General features: G+C 55.7%; 2 protein-coding genes across 3 annotated transcripts in view; one reads left to right on the forward strand and one right to left on the reverse strand.

The window, feature by feature from the left end:
- The window catches only part of ABL1 (ABL proto-oncogene 1, non-receptor tyrosine kinase), a 131,145-nt gene extending 121,433 nt beyond the window's left edge, over window positions 1–9,712 (forward strand). For both annotated transcript variants that reach the window (XM_002915208.4, XM_034664677.1), the window contains exons 8-11: window positions 1,673–1,825; window positions 3,362–3,451; window positions 3,810–3,974; window positions 6,003–9,712. In XM_002915208.4, the coding sequence (XP_002915254.2) occupies window positions 1,673–1,825; window positions 3,362–3,451; window positions 3,810–3,974; window positions 6,003–7,720 (2,126 nt within the window). In that variant the 3' untranslated portion in view covers window positions 7,721–9,712. The remainder of the gene's footprint in view (window positions 1–1,672; window positions 1,826–3,361; window positions 3,452–3,809; window positions 3,975–6,002) is intronic.
- Window positions 9,713–14,346: 4,634 nt separating this feature from the next.
- Window positions 14,347–15,912, reverse strand: QRFP (pyroglutamylated RFamide peptide). The gene has a single exon (XM_034663718.1). It carries the CDS (start codon window positions 15,634–15,636, stop codon window positions 15,226–15,228), a length of 411 nt encoding a protein of 136 aa, XP_034519609.1. The 5' UTR covers window positions 15,637–15,912; the 3' UTR covers window positions 14,347–15,225.
- Between the last annotated feature and the right edge of the window lie 5,962 nt (window positions 15,913–21,874).

Consider the following 21,874-nt stretch of genomic DNA (forward strand, 5'->3'; position numbering starts at 1 on the left):
CTTTTTTTATTCTTGTAACCACATTGCCCCTCCTCCCCAAATTGACAGTAATTTCTGAATATCACAATACAGTGTGTTCACATTTCCACTTGAGTCGTAAAAGTCCTACTTTTACAGTCTGTTTGAGTTGAGATCCAGGTACCGTTCACACAGGCGGGTGGTCGATGCGCCCTCAGTGCCGTCTGGTCTGTAAGCTCCTGCTCCATCGTTTCTCTGCCCTTGCTGTCTGTCCATTGAAGAAACCCCTCACGTGTCCTTCCACATCTCCCACACTGCATCCCTGCGCTGTGGTTTAGTGTGTCCCTCTGTCTTCGGTATTCCTAGTAAGTTTAGGGCAGGTGGGTCTGGGCCACTGGGTCATCCTCGGCTTTGACTTCGTTCAGCAGGACGACGTCATGCGCTGTGGTGTCCTGTTTCATCAACAGCGCACAGGGCTCCCTCTCTCCTACAATTTTAGCAGCTCCTGGTACCCAGTGCCTGGGTCCACTTATTGACGAGGGGTTGCCAAATGGGGCTTCTCTAATTCTGTCACTCCTTATTCCCTCTTTAGCTCAGTACTTGTGTAAGAAGAAACCCTCATCTACTGTTGGGTTACTCGGGGGTGCAGTTCATTTAGGAAAGGCAGCGTCGTTGGTTGCTTCCTTGCTCTTGCTGCCCAGTGTTTGCACAAACAAGTTGGTTTTTAATATCCTCCAGTGATGACCAAGTAGATTTTTGGGTTTTTTTCGTTTGTGACATTATTATGATAGCTACGTAGATAGATAGATAGATAGATAGATATGACATGTTTAATATATTTTAATCCACTCTAGTTCTTTTCCTTATTGATACTCAGATCGTCTCTTATTTGGCTGTTGGGAACTTCACATTGCTCCTGGTCCTTTTACAAGACCCTGGTAGTCTTTAGTGGCGTCTGTGCTGTCTAGAGCGATAAAGATATTCCAGGTTCATTTGCTGCCCTAGACCTGAATCACCCATTTCTCCAAGGAGTCCTGGTCCCTTTAATGAGATCTGGAATGTCAAGGCTATCATCTGGGCTTTCAAAACTTTCAAATATTTTTTTAAGATTTTATTTATTTTGAGAGAGAGGGCACGTGTGTGCACATGCAGAGGGAAAGAATCTCAAGCATACTCCATGCTGAGTGTGGAGCCCCATATGGGGCTCGATCTCATGACCCTGAGATCATGACCTGAGCTGACAAGAATTGTATGTGTAACCAACTGAACCAGCCAGGCGCCCCGATTTTATGATTTTTATGAAATGTTTGGAGTTGGAAGGGCCCTTGGGGAGGATACTGTACACCAGAAAGAGGTGGCTTGTCTTAGACATTCAGCTACTTGCTCGCAGAGCTAGGGGTAGAAGTGGCCTCCTGACTTCCAGCTCTAGGTGCCCTCTATCATAAATCCCAGCAAGGTGGTCACATTACCTCTGACACAGTGGAGGGGCTGATCAGCCCAGTTTCTTCTCCCATTCAGCATATTTTGGAGGGGGCAGGGTGTTAACATCTCATTCTGTCCTGGGCTGTTGGTCATTCAGAGCCTGGTAAGATGTGCCTGGCCTGCTTCTGAGGGTGTAACTTCAAATGTCCACTACATAGGTAACCGATTTTAAATGCAGTATGGTTAAGCTTCACGCATCTTGAACAAGCTGTCTCTTTCTTTTTGCTTGTAGCTTTTGGAGTATTGCTTTGGGAAATTGCTACCTATGGCATGTCACCTTACCCAGGAATTGACCTGTCCCAGGTGTATGAGCTGCTAGAGAAGGACTACCGCATGGAGCGCCCGGAAGGCTGCCCGGAGAAGGTCTACGAACTCATGCGAGCATGTGAGCCTTCCCCAGCCAGTTGTAGAAATTCTGCGTGGGCACTGTGAGAAATTATCGTCCTGGACTGTATTCCCAGACTGAAATAGTGCTCCGCTTCCTTTCTGCACTCATAGTCTGCAGAAGCAGCCAGTGTAGCAGTTAGGTGCATACTCACGCAAGACTTTTCTCAGTGTGTCCATACACATTGTCTGTACGTAGTCTTCATGTGTGAGGGGGTTTTTGGGTTTGTTTCTAATGCAAAAATGGGATTGATCGATACCAAACTTGGATTTCTTGTTAATAAATACAAATTACTGGGCCCTACCTCCAAATAGTCTGCTGCAGTAGGTAAATACTCCGGGTGATGTTTATCTAGTTGGCTTTATTATATATATTATATTTATATATATAAAATCATTCCCTCAACTTTTTTGTACACATAGCTATATGACAGGCATATCTTTTCTGTCCATATTTCAAAGATCTCTCTCTCACTCCCCACTCCCTTATTTTTATATAGCTGTTTAACTTCTCATTAAATGATTTGTTCATTCATCCGGTCCCATTTTGGTGGACATTTGGCTTTACACATTTGTTTGGCTTTTGCCATTATAAACAAAGCAGAGATGAACACCCTTATACATATACCTCTGTGCATTTTGCTGGTGTTTCTAAAAGTTGAACTCTTGGTTCCAAGGGCTATTTGCAGTTTAGATTTTGATAGATTTTACCAAATTGTTTTCGAGGAAAGATGTACCAGTTTACACTCCTACCAGAAATGTAGGAGAGTAACTCTGTTCTCACAACACGGTGCTTCATCAGTCCTTCATCCTCACGTCAGTCTTGGGGCGCCTGGGTGGCTCAGTTGGTTAAGCATCCAACTCATGATCTCAGCTCAGGTCTTGAAGTCAGGGTCCTGAGTTCAAGTCTGCATTGGGCTCCACACTGGGCATGGAGCCTACTTAAAAAAAAAAATCCTCATGTTAATCTTGTTTTAATTAACATTTCTTTACTGATGAGGATTTCAGACTTTGATAACCCAGAAGTAAGGGTAAAATAGAATGCAAGCCATTTGACTCAGTGATTCTCGGCACTTGCTAGAGTGGGGCTGGGGAAAAGATTTATAAATGTAGTTCTTGCTGTCCCGTTTCTCTGGGGGGTTACAATCCACATTCCTGCCAATACCTAAAGTCTTTTCGAATTCTTCATGTCTGTAATAGGGCACAGTGACATTTGTCACTTTAACTTGTTATAGCAAAAGATGGTTAGCAGGATTGGGGTGCTTTTTTTTTTTAAGATTTTATTTGAGAGAGCACGAGTGGAGGGGGGCAAAGCGAGAGGGAGAAGCAGACTTCCCACTGAGCAGGGACCCTGACGCAGGACTTGATCCCAGGACCCGGAGATCGTGACCTGAGCTGAAGGCAGACGCTTAACCGACTGAGCCACCCAGGTGCCCCTGGGGTGCTTCTTCTATTACCAGACTTTCCTTGAGAATTGCTAGCCCCCCACTTATTAGCAGGGCCTTGTGCATGGTCTGACTGGGTTTCCTCTGTCCAGGTTGGCAATGGAATCCCTCCGACCGGCCCTCCTTTGCTGAAATCCACCAAGCCTTTGAGACAATGTTCCAGGAATCCAGCATATCAGATGGTAAAGTGCCCGTTCCTGGGGGTGCCTGCAGTGGCGTGAGCGGTTGGGATGGAAGGGACAGCCAGGTGGGACTCCAGCCTTGGCCCTTTAGTTCACTTCCTGCGAGAAGAGCCCAGGCCAGCAAGTTTTCTGAGACCAGAGAGCTGGGCAGAGGTGTTGAACATGGAGCTGTCTTGTAGCCATGCACGACTCTGATGAGTACCGAGTGCAATTTTCTCAGCATCTGTATCTCTTTTCTGTAACTGTGCATGGGTGACCACTCCCACCTGAGGAAAAAAAACAAAACAAAAAACACCAGCATACCGAACTGATACCATTACTGATGGCTGCTGATTTTTGGTTTTATTTTTGTTCGTAGAAGTGGAAAAGGAACTGGGGAAAAAAGGTGTGCGAGGGGTTGCAAGTACTTTACTGCAGGCCCCAGAGCTGCCCACCAAGACAAGAACCTCCAGGAGAGCTGTGGAACACAAAGACCCCACTGATGTGCCTGACACACCCCACTCCAAGGGCCTGGGAGAGACCGGTATGTCCCCCCGGCCCCACCAGACACCCAGAGGAATCCACACCCCCAGGGCCAGTCAGTACAGGCAGATGGGAAGCAGTGAGTGGACCTGCACAGAAGGGCAGGCAAATTCCTTGTTAGCGATCCAGCTTTGCAAAGAGGAAGGTTTTTCTCTCCGCACAGCATCCTGCCCCTCCTTCTGGGAATCATTAGGAACCATTGGCTTCAGCGGTTAGTTTGGTCAAGTAGGCACAGGTGCTTATGAAACCGACGGAGAACAAACCCGCCTTTTCATGTATTATTCACGGCATTTGTGGCTGCTCTTGCAGGGCAGCTAGAGCAATAATAAATACTGAACCAGACGAAGAGCAGCTTGTTGTGAAAGCACTGATATGAAAGGCTCACTGGAACTGACAGAGCCGGGAGCCATCCGCGCCACAGAGCTGGTGTCCACGCGTGGTCTCTGAGGAAATCGACTGTCGGCCACTGTTGCCTAGACGTGCGGGGGAGGTGCGAGTGGTGCACGGGGGTCTCGGAGTCAGGAGGAATAATACTGCAGACACTGCCCTCGTGCCTGCCCTGTGCGCTGCTCTCCCGGCAAAACCCCGGGAGTCTGGGATTGTAGAGGCTCCCAGGGGATGCTGGGATGGACCACAGAGGAGTGAACCGGAAGGGGCAGAACAGTGAGATGTTTAGCCATCGCAGGATTCCCAAATTGCTTTTATTGTGTACCCATATTGGTTAGAAAAGTCGCACGTGCAGCCTAAGTGTATACACGTACGACTGCACAGACATGTATATTATAAAATACACCAAAAACGTACACTTAGAAGGTTTACGTTAAAAAATCCAAATTATAGTGCTTTCTTTCCACAGCCCCCTGGATTGTCTTGCTCACCCGCTTTGGAGTTCCCGGCATATAGACCATCCATCCAGAAGCTTGGACCTTTGTCCTTCTGTTAGTTGTCATGATTTCAGGTGGTTGAGCGGTGGAGATGGGGGAGGCCGCTGTGGGAACTTCAGGCTTATTAAAAGCCCAGTGATTATCAGTCATGTTCATTTATGCCCTTCAGTATTCATCCGAGGGGTGTTTTGATATGTAATCTCATGGTGAGCCAAGAGTGTCAATTAGCTGTTCAGCACTGTGCATAATTCATTAGAATTTCACGTTCTTCAACTTCTGCTGGATTAAAGTTTTGGAGGTCCTCGGTCCTCTGAGTCAGGTGTCCTGCGTGCCACCTGGTGTTCTGACAGGTGCCGCCTTACACCTCTGCTCCAGTTACAGACGTCCTCTGTGCTGCTCTGGGTTTGACAGAAAGCCGCTCTCCTCACAGTTGCCCTCTGAGGGAGAAGTCTGTCATTCACTAGCCAGGAGCTTGGCAACACCAGAAAGATTTCTTAGGAGCTGTTATTCATATATAAAGAATGCCCGTTTAAAAATTTGTAAAGGTCACTCCTTCTTGTTTGCCAAGCATAATAAATAGCCCGTTGTCACTGTGCTGTGCAGCCCCTTCCCTTCGGACCTTACCTCCTAGGAGCCTCGATTGGCAGGTCCAAGAGGCACGGGGCCTGACCCTTTGCTCAGCCCTGTCGTGGTTTTTACGCGCTAGATAGTGGTATTGGAGGACTCTGTGCTGTCAGGAAAGCCCCAGGGCAGGGATAAGGGGCCCGGCTTTCTGTGTTGCTGTCTTCAGGGAAAAGAGACCTACGCTTTTCCTAATAATATTAACAGTGGTGACAACAGTTAGTGAGAAATTATGTGCTGGTAGCTGGAACAAATGCTTTACACTCACTGCATTACGTTCACACCACACTACGGGTGCGTTTTGTTCTCCTCCGTTTCATAGATGAGAGAGCTGAGGATGCACGCTGAGGCGTCCCTTGCCCAGGCCACGACTGGGGAGTGGCAGAGCCGGTGCTCACATGCAGGCCTACCAGAGCCCAGACCCTTGGCTGCTCCTTTGTAGAGAACAGGCGGCCCGCCCCAGGTTCCTCCCACGAAGGAGCCTCCGGTCTGGAGTCGTTAAAACTCTTTCTGCTGTGTTTCAGATCCTCTGGACCATGAGCCTCCTGTGTCTCCGCTGCTCCCTCGAAAAGAACGAGGTCCCCAGGATGGCGGCCTAAATGAAGATGAGCGCCTTCTCCCCAAAGACAAAAAGACCAACTTGTTCAGTGCCTTGATCAAGAAGAAGAAGAAAACAGCCCCAACCCCCCCGAAACGCAGCAGCTCCTTCCGGGAGATGGATGGCCAGCCCGAGCGCAAGGCGGCCAGTGAGGAAGAGGGCCGAGAAACCAGCAACGGGGGGCCAGCCCTCACACCCTCGGACACAGCCGAGCCAGCCAAGTCCCCGAAGCCCAGCAGCGGGGCTGGTGTCCCCAATGGAGCCTTCCGGGAGACAGGGGGTGCAGGCTTCCGGTCTCCCCACCTGTGGAAAAAGTCCAGTACACTGACCAGCAGCCGCCTGGCAGCCAGTGAGGAAGAGAGCGGCAGCAGCTCCAGCAAGCGCTTCCTAAGGTCTTGCTCTGCCTCCTGCGTGCCCCACGGGGCCAGGGACACAGAGTGGAAGTCTGTCACACTGCCTCGGGATCTGCAGTCCACGGGGAGGCAATTCGACTCGTCCACGTTTGGAGGGCACAAAAGCGAGAAGCCAGCTCTGCCTCGGAAGCGAGCAAGTGAGAACAGGTCTGACCAGGTGACCAGAGGCACAGTGACTCCCCCGCCCAGGCTGGTGAAAAAGACCGAGGATGCAGCGGATGAGGTCTTCCGAGACACGGGGGAGTCCAGCCCGGGCTCCAGCCCTCCCAGTCTGACTCCAAAACTCCTCCGCAGGCAGGTCGCGGGGACTCCTTCCTCGGGCCTTCCCCACAAGGACGAGGCTGGGAAGTCCGGTGCCTTGGGGACACCTGCCACAGCTGAGCCGGTGCCCCCCGCCAGCAGAGCAGGGCCAGGCACGTCTGGAGGGGCCAGTAAGGCCTCCACCGAGGAGCCCAGAGCGAGGAGGCACAAGCCCTCCTCCGAGTCCCCGGGGAGAGACAAGGGGAAACTGTCCAAGCTCAAACCTGTCCCGCCACCCCCGCCACCAGCCTCCGTTGGGAAAGCTGGGAAGCCCTCTCAGAACCTGAGCCAGGAAGCAGCTGGGGAGGCCGGCACTGGTGGGAAAGCCAAAGCCACGGCTGTGGTTGTGGATGCTGTGAACAGTGACACCGTCAAGCCCGGTCCGCTGGGAGAGGGTGTCAAAAAGCCCGTGCTCCCTTCCATGCCAAAGCCACAGTCGTCCAGCAAGCCGGCGGGGACCCCGACCAGCCCAGCTCCCACCCCTTCCACCGTGCCATCAGCATCCTCTGCCCTGGCCGGGGACCAGCCAGCCTCCACTGCCTTCATCCCTCTCATATCAACCCGTGTGTCTCTTCGGAAAACCCGCCAGCCTCCGGAGCGGATCGCCAGTGGCACCATCACCAAGGGCGTGGTCCTGGACGGCACAGAGGCTCTGTGCCTGGCCATCTCCAAGAACTCCGAGCAGATGGCCAGCCACAGCGCCGTGCTAGAAGCCGGCAAGAACCTGTTCACGTTCTGCGTGAGCTATGTGGATTCCATCCAGCAAATGAGGAACAAGTTCGCCTTCCGCGAGGCCATCAACAAACTGGAGAACAATCTCCGGGAGCTTCAGATTTGCCCGGCGACAGCAGGGAGCGGCCCGGCGGCCACTCAGGACTTCAGCAAACTCCTCAGCTCCGTGAAAGAGATCAGTGACATTGTGCAGAGGTAGCAGAGCCAGGCGTCAGTAGAGCCGGAGCCGCGTGCCGTGCGTGAGGGCTTCCCCACACCTGCCGCGGTGGCCGCCACGAGACCAGTGAGTTGGGACGTCGGCCCGGGAGCGCTGTGCCGGGCGGAGCCGAGGGTCACTGTGGAACACAGCCCTACTACCTATGTTTTGCGCCAGCTGTCCTCCTGCACTTTGCCCTTCCCCAGCCCGGCCTCCCTGAGCCGCCTCTTTCCCAAGTTCTATCTGTGGAGTTCCTGCTCTGTGGACTTCGGTTGGCCCGCCGGCCCCTTCCCCACATAGTGCTCTGAACCTGAGCTCTTCGGGCCAGGTGGGAAAGCGGATGAGCATTTCTTCTTCGCTCTTCTTTCCAGAGACCCTCCTCTGGTTCTGCCTTCTCCTCCATCTCCCCCAGGAACGAGTGCCCTAAACAGGAGCCTTGTCACCAAGGCCTAGGGACTGTCCCCTTCACTTACCCCATGGAGGGAGCCTGTGCACTCCTCCTCTTGTGCCTGCTGCACCGAAGACACGTTTCCAGAATGCCGTCCTGGAAAGTGCTGCCAGCTGGTCACTCTGCCCTCTGTTGCTGCCGGGGGCCGGTGCCCTCACATTTCCTCGTGTGAAGGACAGCTCTTGATTTGGGGGGTAAAAACAGGGTGCTAAGACCAACCGGTCTTCGGGTCCTGGGACAGGTGTGGGAAACTGTCCTTGTTATCCGTTCTCTCGGTTCCTTGCTGTCTTGTGACAGGCATGGCTCGTCCTGGATGGAAAGCTTGAGTCTTAAGGGAGCAGGGTCTCAGTCCAACGTGCTGGGGCAGGGGAGGCAGGAGGGGTGGCTAACTGGGTGAACAGCTGGTGCCCAGGTGGCCTGGGGCTGGGCCTAGGCATGTCTGCCTTGGGCCCGGGTCACCTTCCTTTCAGATTTCCAGGTGTCCAGAAAAGGTACTTGGTCTTGATTTCCGACTGATGTCCTTCTCCTCCTTTGTACGTCTGAGACAGAGTAGACTCATGCAGAGCTCTCTTCCCATGTGGCAAGCCAGTCCTCAGTTTTCTGGAGTTCTTGAAGCATTTCGTGTCCCTGCCCTCAGCCCAGCCGCCTCTGGCACAGCAGGACCTGCCATCGGCCACCAGCACATGGAAGAAAAGGGCTGTGGTAGCGCAGCCCCAGCCACTGTTGGCTGTGCACTGAGGGACAGACGTCCTGTTGGATCGCCATGAGCAACACTTAGCCCCCCGTCTCTGCTGGGGTGCCAGGGACGAAGACGACCACCACCAAGGGAGGCCCCAGCACGTGTCTCAAAGAGCAGGCCTTTGTCTCCTCTCCCCAGGCAGCCCGGGACCAGGCTGGTGGGGCAGAGGCCCAGACCATCTTGAGCTTGACCTAGAAGCAGCTACCCGAAGAGTGGGCAGGCACCTGCCTGGACCTCTTGGCAGGCCCAGGAACAACCCTTGGAGAAACCAGTAGCAACCGCCTTGCACCCCCACGCCTTCTCGTGCCGTGACCACGCACGGGCCCCGTCGTTATGCTCCTTACCTACACTTGTATTTTATTTCTCTGGTAGAGGGTTCCCCCTGGATCGATTTACGCTGTCCTCACGGCGCATCACCTCTTTGCCCCCCCAGACTGCTGTGCGACACAGACTGAGGGAGGTGCTCGAACACCGCCAGCGGCCTTGCAGACAAAGCAAAACAGACCACACCCAGGTTCCCTCAACTGCTTGGCTCTGCGAGGTGCTGGTGTGTTTGTTCACGTGGTGTCCCACTATATTTTGCATTTATACCTTGGTATTACACTCTTTTATAGACTTGCTTTTTTATAAATGACATGTAAATAGTTTTCCACTATTCTCCCTTCTCAAATGCCTATGGTGTTTTTGTGTTGTTTTTTTTTTTTTTTTTGGTCCAGTACATTTTGTTCCTGTATATGACTCTGTGTTTTTTGAATCCACATCTCTTCCGTAGTATTTTTTAAATAAATGTTTACAACATTAGAACTCGGGCACATCGCATTGGTCTGTACTTTCTCCCTGTTGTTCAGAGCTGTGGTGCGCGTGTGCTGGTGGGGGTCCCTGTTTCCCTGAAGGGGGGCTGGAGGCTCCGCGGCGGCATTGCAACACAAATCCTCCATCTTCCTCAGCCTTCCAAAAGCAGCCTCCCCGTCCCGGCCTCAGGCCCTTCTTGTGTCCTTGCCGCTGATTTTGCCGGCAGCACTGGGAGTGGGCTCTGCCACCGGAGGGGCCACATCTGACTGGTGTGGCAAAGGAAGAGGAGTTCAGGGGCTGTGTTAGCTGTCAGGCTGTCACAGCGTCACTGAAATGGGGAGGAGGTGTCCTGGACTCCACTGGCCTGGAAGTGTTAGTCCCTCCACAGGTGTGCTTTTCTCCTCTGCCTGTGACCCGCCCCAGCGCCCCTCCCCCCGGCCCCCAAAGCGTCCCTTTCTCACTGTCGTCCACATGCCCCATGTCTTATTTCTCTGTGTACAGGTGGAGGGGCGGGGGTGCTGGCCTCAGGGTGATGGAAATGCCACCTGGCGGGCTGTGGCCTCTCCCAGCCCCCCACCAAGGGGACCGAGGGGGGCACATGCGGCCGTTTCCCCCATCTGGGCCTCCATTTAGCGCCAGGGAGGGACTGTCAGCGAAAGTGGAAGTCAGGGAAGTAAGTGGCGCTCTCTGATAATGATACTTATTAAGCCGCAGACTTGTCAGCGGCTACGGATCTGCTCACCAAAGCATGGTGAGCAGCACGGTTCAGTGCAGGCTCGGTGGTGGCTGTGCTGCACGGCAGGCGGGGGAGGGTGTGGACGTCGGCCCCAGGCGGGGGTGGCTGGGACCGAGGAGCGCGCTCACGCCGAGGGGCTGCGACACCTCCTCCCTCGTTTCACGGAGTCAGGAACGGAGGTCCCGGCCGCACTCTGTGGTTGAACCATAACTAGACACCAGGTCTCCTGGGTCCGGGGCGTCTCCTCAAGTGGCAATTCTCGAGTCGGAAAGAAGAGTGACTACAGTGACAGCCACCACCGATGGCTGCTCCCTCCATGCCAGACATGGGCCCGTCCCGGAGTCTTCACGGCCGCCTCTTCAGCAGAGCTCATTATCCCATTTTCTTGACGCCCAGCCGTGAGGTTACAGCTAGTCCCTGCTCGCGCGTGGCGTCACGTGCCAGTCACCGTGGCAGCTGTGCCCGTGGGAAATACAGGTCTTGTCTCAAGTAAGAATCCTGTGTGTGTCACCCAAGCTTCCATTCTGGAACAGTGGTTCTTAACCTTTGTTAGGCCACAGAACCCCTTGAGAACTTGGCACACCTGGATCTAGCCCCAGGCGAATGCGCAGAGGTGCACACACCCAGATCCTTGCGAGGCCTGCCCTCGATGTCCAGAACCAGGGAGCAGGGTCAGGCCTGCCAGCAGGGCCATCAGCTGCTGTCGCTGTCGTCAGAACGAAGTTCGAGCTGAAATGTCAAAATGTGGAAGAGCGCTGCACGGCGGTGTGCTCGCAGAGCGGGACATGGGGCAGTGGAGACGAACAAACTTGTTGCAACGCGGTATACACGAGCCAAACGTCACGTTGAGCAGAAGCAGCCAGCCAGCCAGGAGTGACGCCAGAAACTTCCATCTACTTAAAGCAGCACGGCTGGTCTGTGGTTTGATGTTAGAAGTTAGGACAGAGGGTCATGCCTGGTTGGGGTGCAGGGGAGCTCGGGTGGGTGGCGCAGATAATGCTCTGTTTCCTAGTCTGGGTCATGCTGGCTAATGGGTGTGTCACTTGGGGACAGTTTATTGAACTGTACAGTCAGAACTGGAGCACATTCTCCGCGTGTGTCAGATTTCAATGAGAAGGTTTTTTAAGGTTTTATTCATTTGAGAGAGAGCGAGAGCATGAGCAGGGGGAGGGAGGGGCAGAGGGAGAGGGAAAAGCAGCCTCCCCACTGAGCACGGAGCCCGCCGCAGGACCCGATTCCAGGACCCCCAGATCATGACCTGAGCCGAAGGCAGACACTTCACCGACTGAGCCCCCCAGGTGCCCCTCAATGAGCGTTTTCTTAAAATTACAGCTCACGTGTGTAAGCTGTACGCTACAGATACGCTGTGTGGCCACGTGAAACTCTCGCTGCTTAATGAGGGAGGTTCTGTTCCTGTCTTCATTTAACATGTGCGGAAGCTGAGGCTCAGAGGCGTGAAGCCGCTTGGCCAAAGTCTCACAGCACGTGCCACCGTCCACCTACTACGCTGGACTAACTTGTTGGCAGTCCAGATGGTCCCAGCACGGCCAGCAGAGCGCCGTGCCCCAGAGTCCGGCTCTTCCTCCTACCGTGGAGTAAAAGCAGTTAAGAATCAGACCTGGCCCAGCTTCCCCGGTGTCAGGATATGTTACAGGAGGCATTCCCGCGTTGAGTGTCCTGGGGAATCGGTTTTTAAATGGTCTCAGCACAGAAGGCATCGGGCGGGACAAGACTGACCAACATGGTGTCTGTCCATGCCTGCCCTCACCCCTGATGGCTCCCTGCTCGGAGGGTGACAGCATCTTTTCTGAGTTGGGGTCTTCAGTGGACTCTGTCATTCAGTGTCTCTGGCTCTGGGACAAAGGACGAGGTGGCGGCTTGTTTACAGCGGCTGCCTGATGGCTCGCTGCCCCATGAGCCTCTTTCTTTCTTAAACGTTTTTATGAATGTTGCAAACATAGGGGAAAATATAAGCAAAAATATTCCCCAGCCAGTTTAATAGCTAAATGCTTTTAGATCTGCACCCCAGGATGAAGGCTTTTTTTGTGTCTTGTATAAACACACTGAAAGGATCCAGACAGCTCCCAGGCGCCTGGGCTGGAGGGGACCGCATGGCCGCGCCAGGTGGAGTGAACCTGGACTGCTCAGGGGAGCTGCATCTGTGCTTGCGAAGTCCATGCTTTCCAAAGAGCCTCACCTTCACTAATCTGGAGAGTGATCTCCCCCACCAAAGGGGGCGCGGGGGTGACGTGACAGGCCCCCAAACCTCAAGCAGGCCTCGCTGGGGTGGGGCGAGGGTTAATTAAGGAGGAGATGTAGCCAGATAGGGCAGTGGATTTAACAGAGCGACGCCCTTAACAGTGGGATCATTGGCATTGTCAGGGTTATTGAGTGCGAATGTACAAGCAACTGGAAAGAATAACTTTGTTGTTGACTGCTGTTGAATGATGAAAGCCTAATGACAGGATATCCACTCCTCTGAAGGCCCTCCCCACTTCTCTTTATCTCTGATTTCTCTGAGGTTAATCTCATCCCACGAAATTAAAAACCAGCCAGTATAGTCCCAGAGTGTGTGTAAACACACGCAGGAGTTTCTCAGCCTCGGTGACTTCCAAGTTCTTGTAATTTGTGACCATGGAAGCGGCCCCTTTTATTCTAAGAATAGAAATTGGCAAGTGAGGCTCACCAGGGGACCTTGCTGGAGGGCCTTCCTCTGCCCTTGCCCTTTGGTGTGTCCTGTCTCACCTGGTCTTTCCACAAGCTGGTTTCCCGGCTTCTCTGTGTGTGAATGAGCAAGAGAGGCGTGATCCAGCAAGCTGGCCCCACCCCCCACCCCTCCCTCCACAAAGTGGAAAGGAATGAGCACAGACTGGGGTGAGAGCCTGGGCTGGGATCACACTTCTGCACCTGGCCACCCTGTTGATATCTATTCTCAGAGCCAGAGCTGTCCTTTAGGGACACGCCAGGACTCATTTTCTTGAGGTTTGCCCTCTGTGGTTTGAGGGCTGTTTCCCTTTTTTACCAACAGACGAAGACCCCAGGATGTGTTCCCCGTCAGACTGTCCATTAGCAGGAGGCATCCGGGCTCATCCCTTCCCTGGACAGTGGTGGAGGCCAAAGAGAGTATGATGTGCCTCCCAGACTCGGCGTCACTGTCTGGCCCCTCTCCAGGTGGGGCCGTGTGCCCAGGCATAGGGGAGAAGCTGTGAGGAGCTCCAGGAGAAGGCAGCTCACTTTAACGTAAGGTGATGTTCTGATTCCTGTCTTCCTGGCCCATCCTACCACCCAATTTCCGCACTCCCAGTCAGCTTGGCTCTTTTGTGGCTCAGATCTGTCACCCCTTAATAAAGTGGCTTTCTGGCTGGCGGGGATTGAGAGCTGCTACTGGGGAAGGTAAGTCATTAATAGAATGGAAAACACTGTGAAATGCTCCGAGGTGCCAAGCTGGGCCCAACCCAGTGTGGTTCTAAAAGGCTAATAAAAATCCACCAATTAATTGTGACAGCTCAATGGAAAATTATTCAATTGTGAACAGGGCCAAGCAGCAGCTGGAAAGGAGGAGGGGAGATGTTGCCATAGTAACATCAATCTAGGTTCTCATCTCAGCGGTCGAAGCCAGCCTGGGAGTGAGCAGCATCAGGCTGCCGTAGCTGACACGGGATGGGAGGCAGGACACAGCAGAGCGGCGTTTGAATGAGAAGCTCTCCCTCGCCCCAGGCCTGCAGCTACTCTGGGCTGAGCGCTGGCCTCCCCTGGGGGAGAGAAGTTGTTTTCAGAATGCTCTTTGCTTTGAGAAAACCAGGGAAGGAGCAGTCAAGCGCAGGAGGAAAATACACCCTGTGTTGTGTTTCTCTCTACCTTCGACCGTGGGTATTTTACCAACTGCCAATTAAGGGGATGCTGGGACAGGTGTGGATACAGGCAACACGATTTCCATCTCCCCAGAGTTAAGGCACTGGTACAGGAAAACCGAACTCCTAGGGCACAGAGGACCTGTAGGCAAGAGTCAGGCGAGCTTTCCATTACGGTTTTGCAGTTACAACTTTTATTTCAAAAGATACACACAACACATTCATATTCCGAACATTTGAAAGGCAACCTTGCTCGAGCAAAAATGTATTCCTTCCTTGTTCATCTCCCACTAGGCTCCTGGCTTGGCAAACATTGTACCGCCGAGGACAGTTATCAGAAGGGAATGGGCAGCCGGTTCTGAATGACATCTCGACACGACAGCGGGGTTTTCTTGCCAGAGGGATCTTGTGTTAATGGGATGGAGAACAAGATTTTTTTTTTCTTAAACTTTCAGAACCATCCTCTGTACCCGGTGGGACGTGCCCACTCAGAGTCGCACTTCGGATCCCAGCTATAGGTGTCCCTCTGGAGACTGTCAAAACTTTGATTACCCCACTGTCATCATCAGCCCACCTACCTACGCAGCCAGCCCTGCCTGTCCACATTCATGGCCCAACAGTGGCCACGGCTGCGGACCGCTGAGCCAGGGGACTGCTCAGAGCCGGACCACCAGGGAACGGGGCTGGGACACTTACAGGAGCGCAGCGCTTTCTTCTTCCCCAGGAGGCAGCTTGCTTTGGGGCCACCTCCTTTTTAACACTGTCCGGGTCTTCGCCTCGGCAAAGTTGGAAATCAAAAGCAAGCACCCATCTAAGTGATTCTACTGCTAAGAATTCATTATAATAATCCCCACACTTCCCTAGTATCCTGGTCTTTCAGGCTCAAGGAGAAGACAGGAGCGGGAGTGGTAGCAGGGAGGGTCCACGGACGCCCCGGCCCCCTCACCGCCGGCCAAAGCGGAAGCTGAAGCCACCTTTTTTCCTGCTGTAAGTGCTGAGCTCCTCAGCCAAGGTTCCTAACGGGCCACTGGCCTTCTCGCCATCCGCGGGGAAGAAGCTGGGAGCCTCGCTGCCATCATCCTGCCGCCCAATCCGGAACCTGAAGCCAGCGCGCCGTCTGCCCGACATCTGCAGCTCCTTGGCCATGACAAGCAGGCCATGTGGGTGTGGGGCTCTCAGCCACCGGGAGGAGCCCCGCGGGAGGGGGACGCGGTGTCCCCCGGGCAGGTCCGCCCAGCTCATTCTGCCTCTGACACCTCCCGTGGTGGCTATGGGCTCTTCTCTGTCCAGTGGAGGAAAGCAGGCACCCAGCGGCAGGAGGAGGAGGCAGGACAGGGCGTGAGGGCTTATCATCTGGCGCAGAGGAAAGAGAGGAAGAAGTTACCGGTAGGCTGCATGCGTGGGCCTTGCATGACAACTTGTCAACAGTGCTTCCCAGGGCCTGGGCAGCCATCAAAGGCTGGTGGCTCCACGGAGCCCAACTTGCCGGCAGCTCGAGGAAGTGTCACTATGCTGGGGGATCAGGCCTTTATTTTCCTAGCAGGCTCAGGAGCTGAGTGTACCGATGAGGCTGATTCTCTCTCCTGCCGTCCCCTGCATCTGGCAGCCCTGGCAGCTTAGCCCTCAAAGACCCCCACTGCTGGGACGGCTTACAGCCGTGCTCTGGCGGCCCCCCCGAGGGCTGGGCAAATTTGGGCTCATTCTTTTTTTATTATAATTATTGACTCTTGGGCCGTATCGTCTCAGAGCTACAGGGTAGAAAATTCATAGCATCGACCTCTCTTAGTTTTCAACTTGATAATAAATGGGTCTGGCTAAGCTGTGTTGCTGGGACACTCTGCTCATGTCTCTTTAACATGGAAACAATTTCTCCCGAAAGCAGGACACGGATTTGATGTTCCTGGCCTAACTCAGACACCCGCCTAGGGAGGAGCTTGTGGGCATGGCCGGGCTGTCGATCCCTACAGGGCGCCGTCTGTGTGCACCGCCGCATGGCCTCTTCACAATAAGATTCATTTTTAGGCCCTGTTCGTCCCATGTTTTCAGGCAAGAAGACTGTCTGGAAGGCTGAGAGGTTGTGCCCGGGCCACACAGCTGGCAATGAAGGCCCTGGGATTCATGATTCTAGTGGCCAGACAGCTTCCTGGCATGCCAGGCCGGTGGGCAGAGCTTCCCAGCCCTGTCCCGCACCGTCCTCACAGCCCTCCCGCAGGACGGTCTTAGCCCCTTCCACACGGGACACCATTCCCGAACGGGTGACTTGCCCAGGATCTCACAGTGTTACAAGTGACAGAGCTGGGATACAGGCCCAGGTCTAAGTGACTCAGAATCGCTACTCTACCCCACGGATGGCAGTCCGGGGGGATTTGAAACAGAAATAGCTTCCCAGGGGCGCCTGGGTGGCACAGCGGTTAAGCGTCTGCCTTCGGCTCAGGGCGTGATCCCGGCGTTACGGGATCGAGCCCCACATCAGGCTCTTCCACTGTCAGCCTGCTTCTTCCTCTCCCACTCCCCCTGCTTGTGTTCCCTCTCTCGCTGGCTGTCTCTATCTCTGTCAAATAAATAAATAAAATCTTTAAAAAAAAAAAAAAAGAAAGAAAGAAAGAAAGAAAGAACTTCCCAAAATGCCCCTGCTCTGGCAATAATTGCTCATTCCCTCTTAAAGGAAGCCTTTTTGGTAATGACCATGGTGAGTCTGAGCGAGCTGTTCCTCTGAGGAGGAGAACTGAGCCTAGAAGAAAGAGCTGGTTCTGGAGAAGAAGCATGGGCTCCCCAGAGCTCTTTCCAGAAATGGCTCCCTTGAAGACATTTCAAAGTGAACTCAGCCAGAGGGCTTTAAAAAAAATCATAAAAGCAGCCCTCCCTACCCAAATCCAGCCCTTCTAACTTCCATCATTTCATCCCCCGGGGCTGGAGCCAAGTCTGGCCTGCGTCAGGGAAGCCTCTCCATCAGGGCCCCGGGTGGGGGTGGAGTGGGGGGCTTTCCACCTGGTGGATGACTGCACCTGGGGATGGCCACTGGGTCTTGGGAAAGGGTGCACTGATAAATAGAAGGAAGTGGCTCCTGTCCCCTTTTGGGGGGTCATGGACCCCTTCAAGAACATGGTGGAGGCTTGGGACACTCACCACCAAATACTGGGCCCCAGCATTCGGGGCGTGGCAGGGGAAGCACAGGGTGGAAGACCAGGGCCAAGCCCTCGAGGCCAGCTGTGGCCAGTCTGGGCTGCAAGAGGAGCTGTTGGTCTCCACCTCCCAGGCCCGCGCAGCTCCTGACCTGGAAGAGGGCCCCAGTGAGCAGGGCTCCTGCTAGGGATGGAGCGGCTGTACTCACTGTGCTGTGGGCTGCTCCCCGGGAAGCCTGCTGGGCAGGGCGCCTCTGGGTTCTTGTCTGGGAGGTGCGGCTCCCGGGTTCTCCTGCTTTATATAGGGCCCCTGGGTGGACGGCCACTCTGCGATCTGATTGCCGCACATTCCTGACCCTGGGATTCCATTGGGGACAGCGGTGGTGAAGGCCGGGGCAGCGCTGACTGCACTGATAAAACACCTGACACCAACAGGATGTGGTCTGATGAGCAGAGCAGAGGGAATGCCCTTTGCCCAGAGGCCTGCCTCATTTGGAGGAGAGCGGGCAGCATCAGTAACTATAAATCACGGGCACAGACCCTCAACCCCCTGGAAGAGGCGTGGATGGCACACCCACCCTTCATCCTAGCGGTCCTGCCTTTGTTGGGTCTGCCTCACTCTTTGGAGAAGCGGTGGGGCGGGGGGGCGCGGGGCAGTGTCCACGCCTTACCCGCCCATCTGCTCCCGTGGGCTCAGGAACTCAGACACCTGTGAGGCCAGCGGTTGCCTCTGGTTCCCTCACTCCGGTCAGTTGGGAGTCGTGTTAGGCGCCATGGTTCACCAGCTCTGGAGCCTCGCGAGGGGCTGAGCCAGGCAGCAGGAGGGCTGCTTCCTCCAGGAGGGAACGTGGAAGGGGTTCGGAGCCCCCCGTCTGGCCAAGCCCCTCTCAAGCCCATGTCCCCAGAACCACAGTCGATGTGTTCCTGGTATTTCCCACCACCGCCACCCCAGCGTCTGTCTGGGTGCCTGACACCTGCTTGGGAAAGGAAGGACACGTCCGCAGACGTTTTCAAAACTCGCCAGCTCTCCACCAGGTGGCTGACAGCGCCTCGCTCTCTGAACCTCAGCTGAGATGGCTCGTGCCTCTTCTCGGCCATGGTGATGGGTCACGGAGAGAAGCTGTTAGCCCAGGGTGGGATTGGGGGGTCATGGCTCCAGCTCTTCCCACAGCTGGTGCCCACGCTGGAGGCCAGCAGCGCTCATCGCTCCCCAGCCACTCAGTCCCAGGGGATTTCTCCCCAGGAGTGCTCGCACGCCGGCGTGGGGAGTATCACACCCTGTCACCTGCACTGCCTGCCTGCGGTGGAGCATGGCGTTGGAGGGGCCGTGCCGTGGGCCCACAGTGCATTTGCGCATGGCCCCCTCTGGTCCAGGCACGGCCACTGGCTGGGCATTTGTGCACATCTCAGGGTGCTTGCCCCATAGTTACTCACTCTGCCTGCCCTGGGATCATGGAGCAACCCTGGGGTCTGCTCCAGGTACGAGGGTCTGCACGGCTGAGCCCAGAAGAGGTGCCCGGTTGGGTCGAGTGCCCTGCCGAGTATACTCCCAGCACTGGCCACAGTGGGAGGCAGGCGCCCATCACGGGGGGAAGCATCTGTCTGGGTACCAGCGCTCTGGCTGGTCCAGCAGCCTGCAGCCCCAGGAGCCCCCTTCCCCTGCCTCTCCTGTCCTCCCATCCCGCTGCCCGTGCCTGGGGACCCAGCACTGTATCAGAGGAGCTCCCGTGCGGAGACCAGCCCAGCCAGGCCCCCAGCCTCTACTCCTCGCTTGGCCTGGACTTGCCTCCACTGAGAGCGAGCAGGGCAGCGAGGGCAGCAAGTGCTGCGTGAGGCTGCAGCCACTCTGGTGTCTGGAGGGAGCTGCCCAGGCGGGGCTGGGGACAAAGCACAGAGGGCTTCCCCAGTCTCCGGGGCCCTCACTCGATCACCTTTGCCTGTGCAGTGCTGGGTGTGGGGAGTCACCCCACCACTCACACAGGAATAGAGATGGACTCGTGGGCACTTCCTCACCCTCGTAGACCTGCGAAAGGGGCTAGAAGACATCCCCCTGCGGGAGGAGGGGGAGACTGAGGCTCAGGGGGTCCGAGCCCTTGGCTGTGCGGGAGCAGGCCCAGCCCCCGTCCCGCACCCTCTCCAGCCCCGTCTGCAGCAGGAAGCCTTGGTTTCCCTTGGTCTTGTCTGGAGAGAGCAGGGTCAAGAAAAGGCAGTGTGGATTGACGTTGGGCCTCTCCACGGGCCGGTGCGGCGGCGGGAGGGGGGGTGCCCGTGTGCCAACCAGAGCAGGTGAAGAGCCGGCTCCGTCCCCGCGGCGGGGCCGCAGTTGGGGCTGGTGCGTGTGTGTGTGTGTGTGTGTGTGTGTGAGCGGGGAGGGGCAGGGCCGTTTCATCTCCCTCGTTCGCGCTGGTCGCTGGTGACGCTAGGGGCTGATTATGATGGGGTGCGGCCTGCCGTGGGTCACCCCCATGCCTCCTCTGTGCCTCAGTGCCTGTGCTCTGTGCAATTTCCCAGGGACAGCTGTGGAGAGTGGGGTGGGCAGGTGTGGGGTTAAACCCTCAGGGCCACCCCACATCCCCCAGGGAAAAGCTCCACTTGGCTCTTTGGCACACCGAGCTCCAAGAGAAGGTTCTGCTGTGAGACCCACCACTGACCCAGGTCCCGCTCAGGACTGCCGCCTGCTGCTCTGGGAAGAGGCTGCAGAAAGTCCTGAGTCGTGGGGCCTGGGCTGGGGGTGGGACAAGGTTGGGGGCTAGTAGCCCACAGATTCCTCAGCCCCAAGTCATCCTGGACCCTGCCAAGTGCCCCCCAGAACAGCCTGCCCAAAAGATTGTCAGGTTATTTTTTTTAAAAAGGAGTTAGGTATTTATTCAGAGAGAGAGAGTGCACACGTGCGCAGGGGGGAGGGGTAGGGGGAGGGGGAGAGAGAATCTCAAGCAGACACCATGCCCAGCGAGGGGCTCCATCTCACAACCCTGAGGTCATGATCTGAGCTGAAACCAAGAGTCGGGCGCTGAACCAACTGAGCCCCCCAGGCGCCCCCAAAAGGTTGTTTTTAAGTGTATTTCCTGGGCTTCCTCTAGGGAACGAGAAGTGGGAGGGGGGCGAGTCCGGGCCCCCAGAGCAGTGATGGGCAGGCTCTGGGCCGTGGGAAGGTCAGGGATGGCTCAGGCCGTGACAGTCAGCGGTAGGATCCATTCAGGTTCGGCTTCCCTCAACAGAGGCTTTTCACAGGGTCGGGGTAAATGGGGAAGGGGCTGCCGGGGCGTCCTGCTTCCTTACACCAAGAAGGATATTCCCTGGGAAACTGCCCTAAGCATCAGGGCCAAGTCCCGGGATGTCCCAGCAGACCAGCAGCCTGACCTCCTCGAGACACCCCTGCCCTTGCTTCTCTGCATGGGGCTATGACGTTGCAAGGATGGGACCTGCTGGGGTGACACAGCCCAGCTGTGTGAAGCCCACGCCCCTAACAGGGCTCTCGGACCCCCTGCCCTACCACCTTTTAGCCTCGCACCAGTGGTCTTGGGCAAGTCGCTTTCTGAGCCTCTGTGTCCCCACATGCCTGGGGACAGCTGCAGCGCCCACATCTCGGCAGGCGTTGTGAGCTACGGGGTGACAGGTGGGCCAGGTGCAGTGCCCACTCCATCAGTGTTGGCAGCTCCCATGTTCAAGGGAGCCTAGACGGTGCCGTCTTCATCCGCACGGGCCTCCCAGGGTCCCTTGTTCCCTGTGAGAGCTGCCAGTGGTGCCGGCTGAACACCCCCTCCCGGGGCAACCTGTCCCTGTGCTGTGTGACGCGCTGTTTATGGCTAAAACGCAAGCACCCTCGTCAGCTGTAAAAACCTGTGTGACCGAGTTCACGGAACCTTCCTAGTTGGTCCCGTGAGCTGAGGCAAAGCAGCTTCCTGCTGAGGGACCCCCCATGGGGAAGCTTTGGTGGCTGTAGGAGAGGGGCCAAGTTGGGCACGGCCGGCTCCTGGAGCAGGTGTGGCCCCTGGTGGCCACGATCACCTCTGTCACTTCCCGTGGGCCCCACACAGAGCTTTCAGAGCCGGCAGGACGGCATGCTATCAGCCGGGGACACTGTGGAGGGGCGTGGCATTCTGTGAACGGTCTGGAAGCTTCCAGACGCCTGGACGGAGACCTCTGTCTACCCCATGGCTGGGCGCACAGACCCCCTCCAGCGGCCTCCCATGTCTCTGACGTGGGCCCTCGAGAAATGTTGGATGCCACAAAGTAAACTCGGGGTTGTTCGGTCCTCCAGCTGCACGCTGCTTTTATGAATAGCCATGAGGGGCTGTTGTTTTTAATAAATTCTCAGCTCCTCAGGACTCCAGCCCCAGCCCCAAAAGAGAGCCCACAGGGCCAGCTGGTCACCCTGAGGACCCTGGGGGGATTCACAGGTTCAGCCCCTGAAGCCCGGCTCCAGGAGGCTCTCCCCGCGGGGTGCAGCTCGCCGGGGGCCAGGCCTC

Source organism: Ailuropoda melanoleuca, chromosome 7 (genome assembly GCF_002007445.2).
Source record: "Ailuropoda melanoleuca isolate Jingjing chromosome 7, ASM200744v2, whole genome shotgun sequence".
Taxonomy (NCBI): domain Eukaryota; kingdom Metazoa; phylum Chordata; class Mammalia; order Carnivora; family Ursidae; genus Ailuropoda; species Ailuropoda melanoleuca.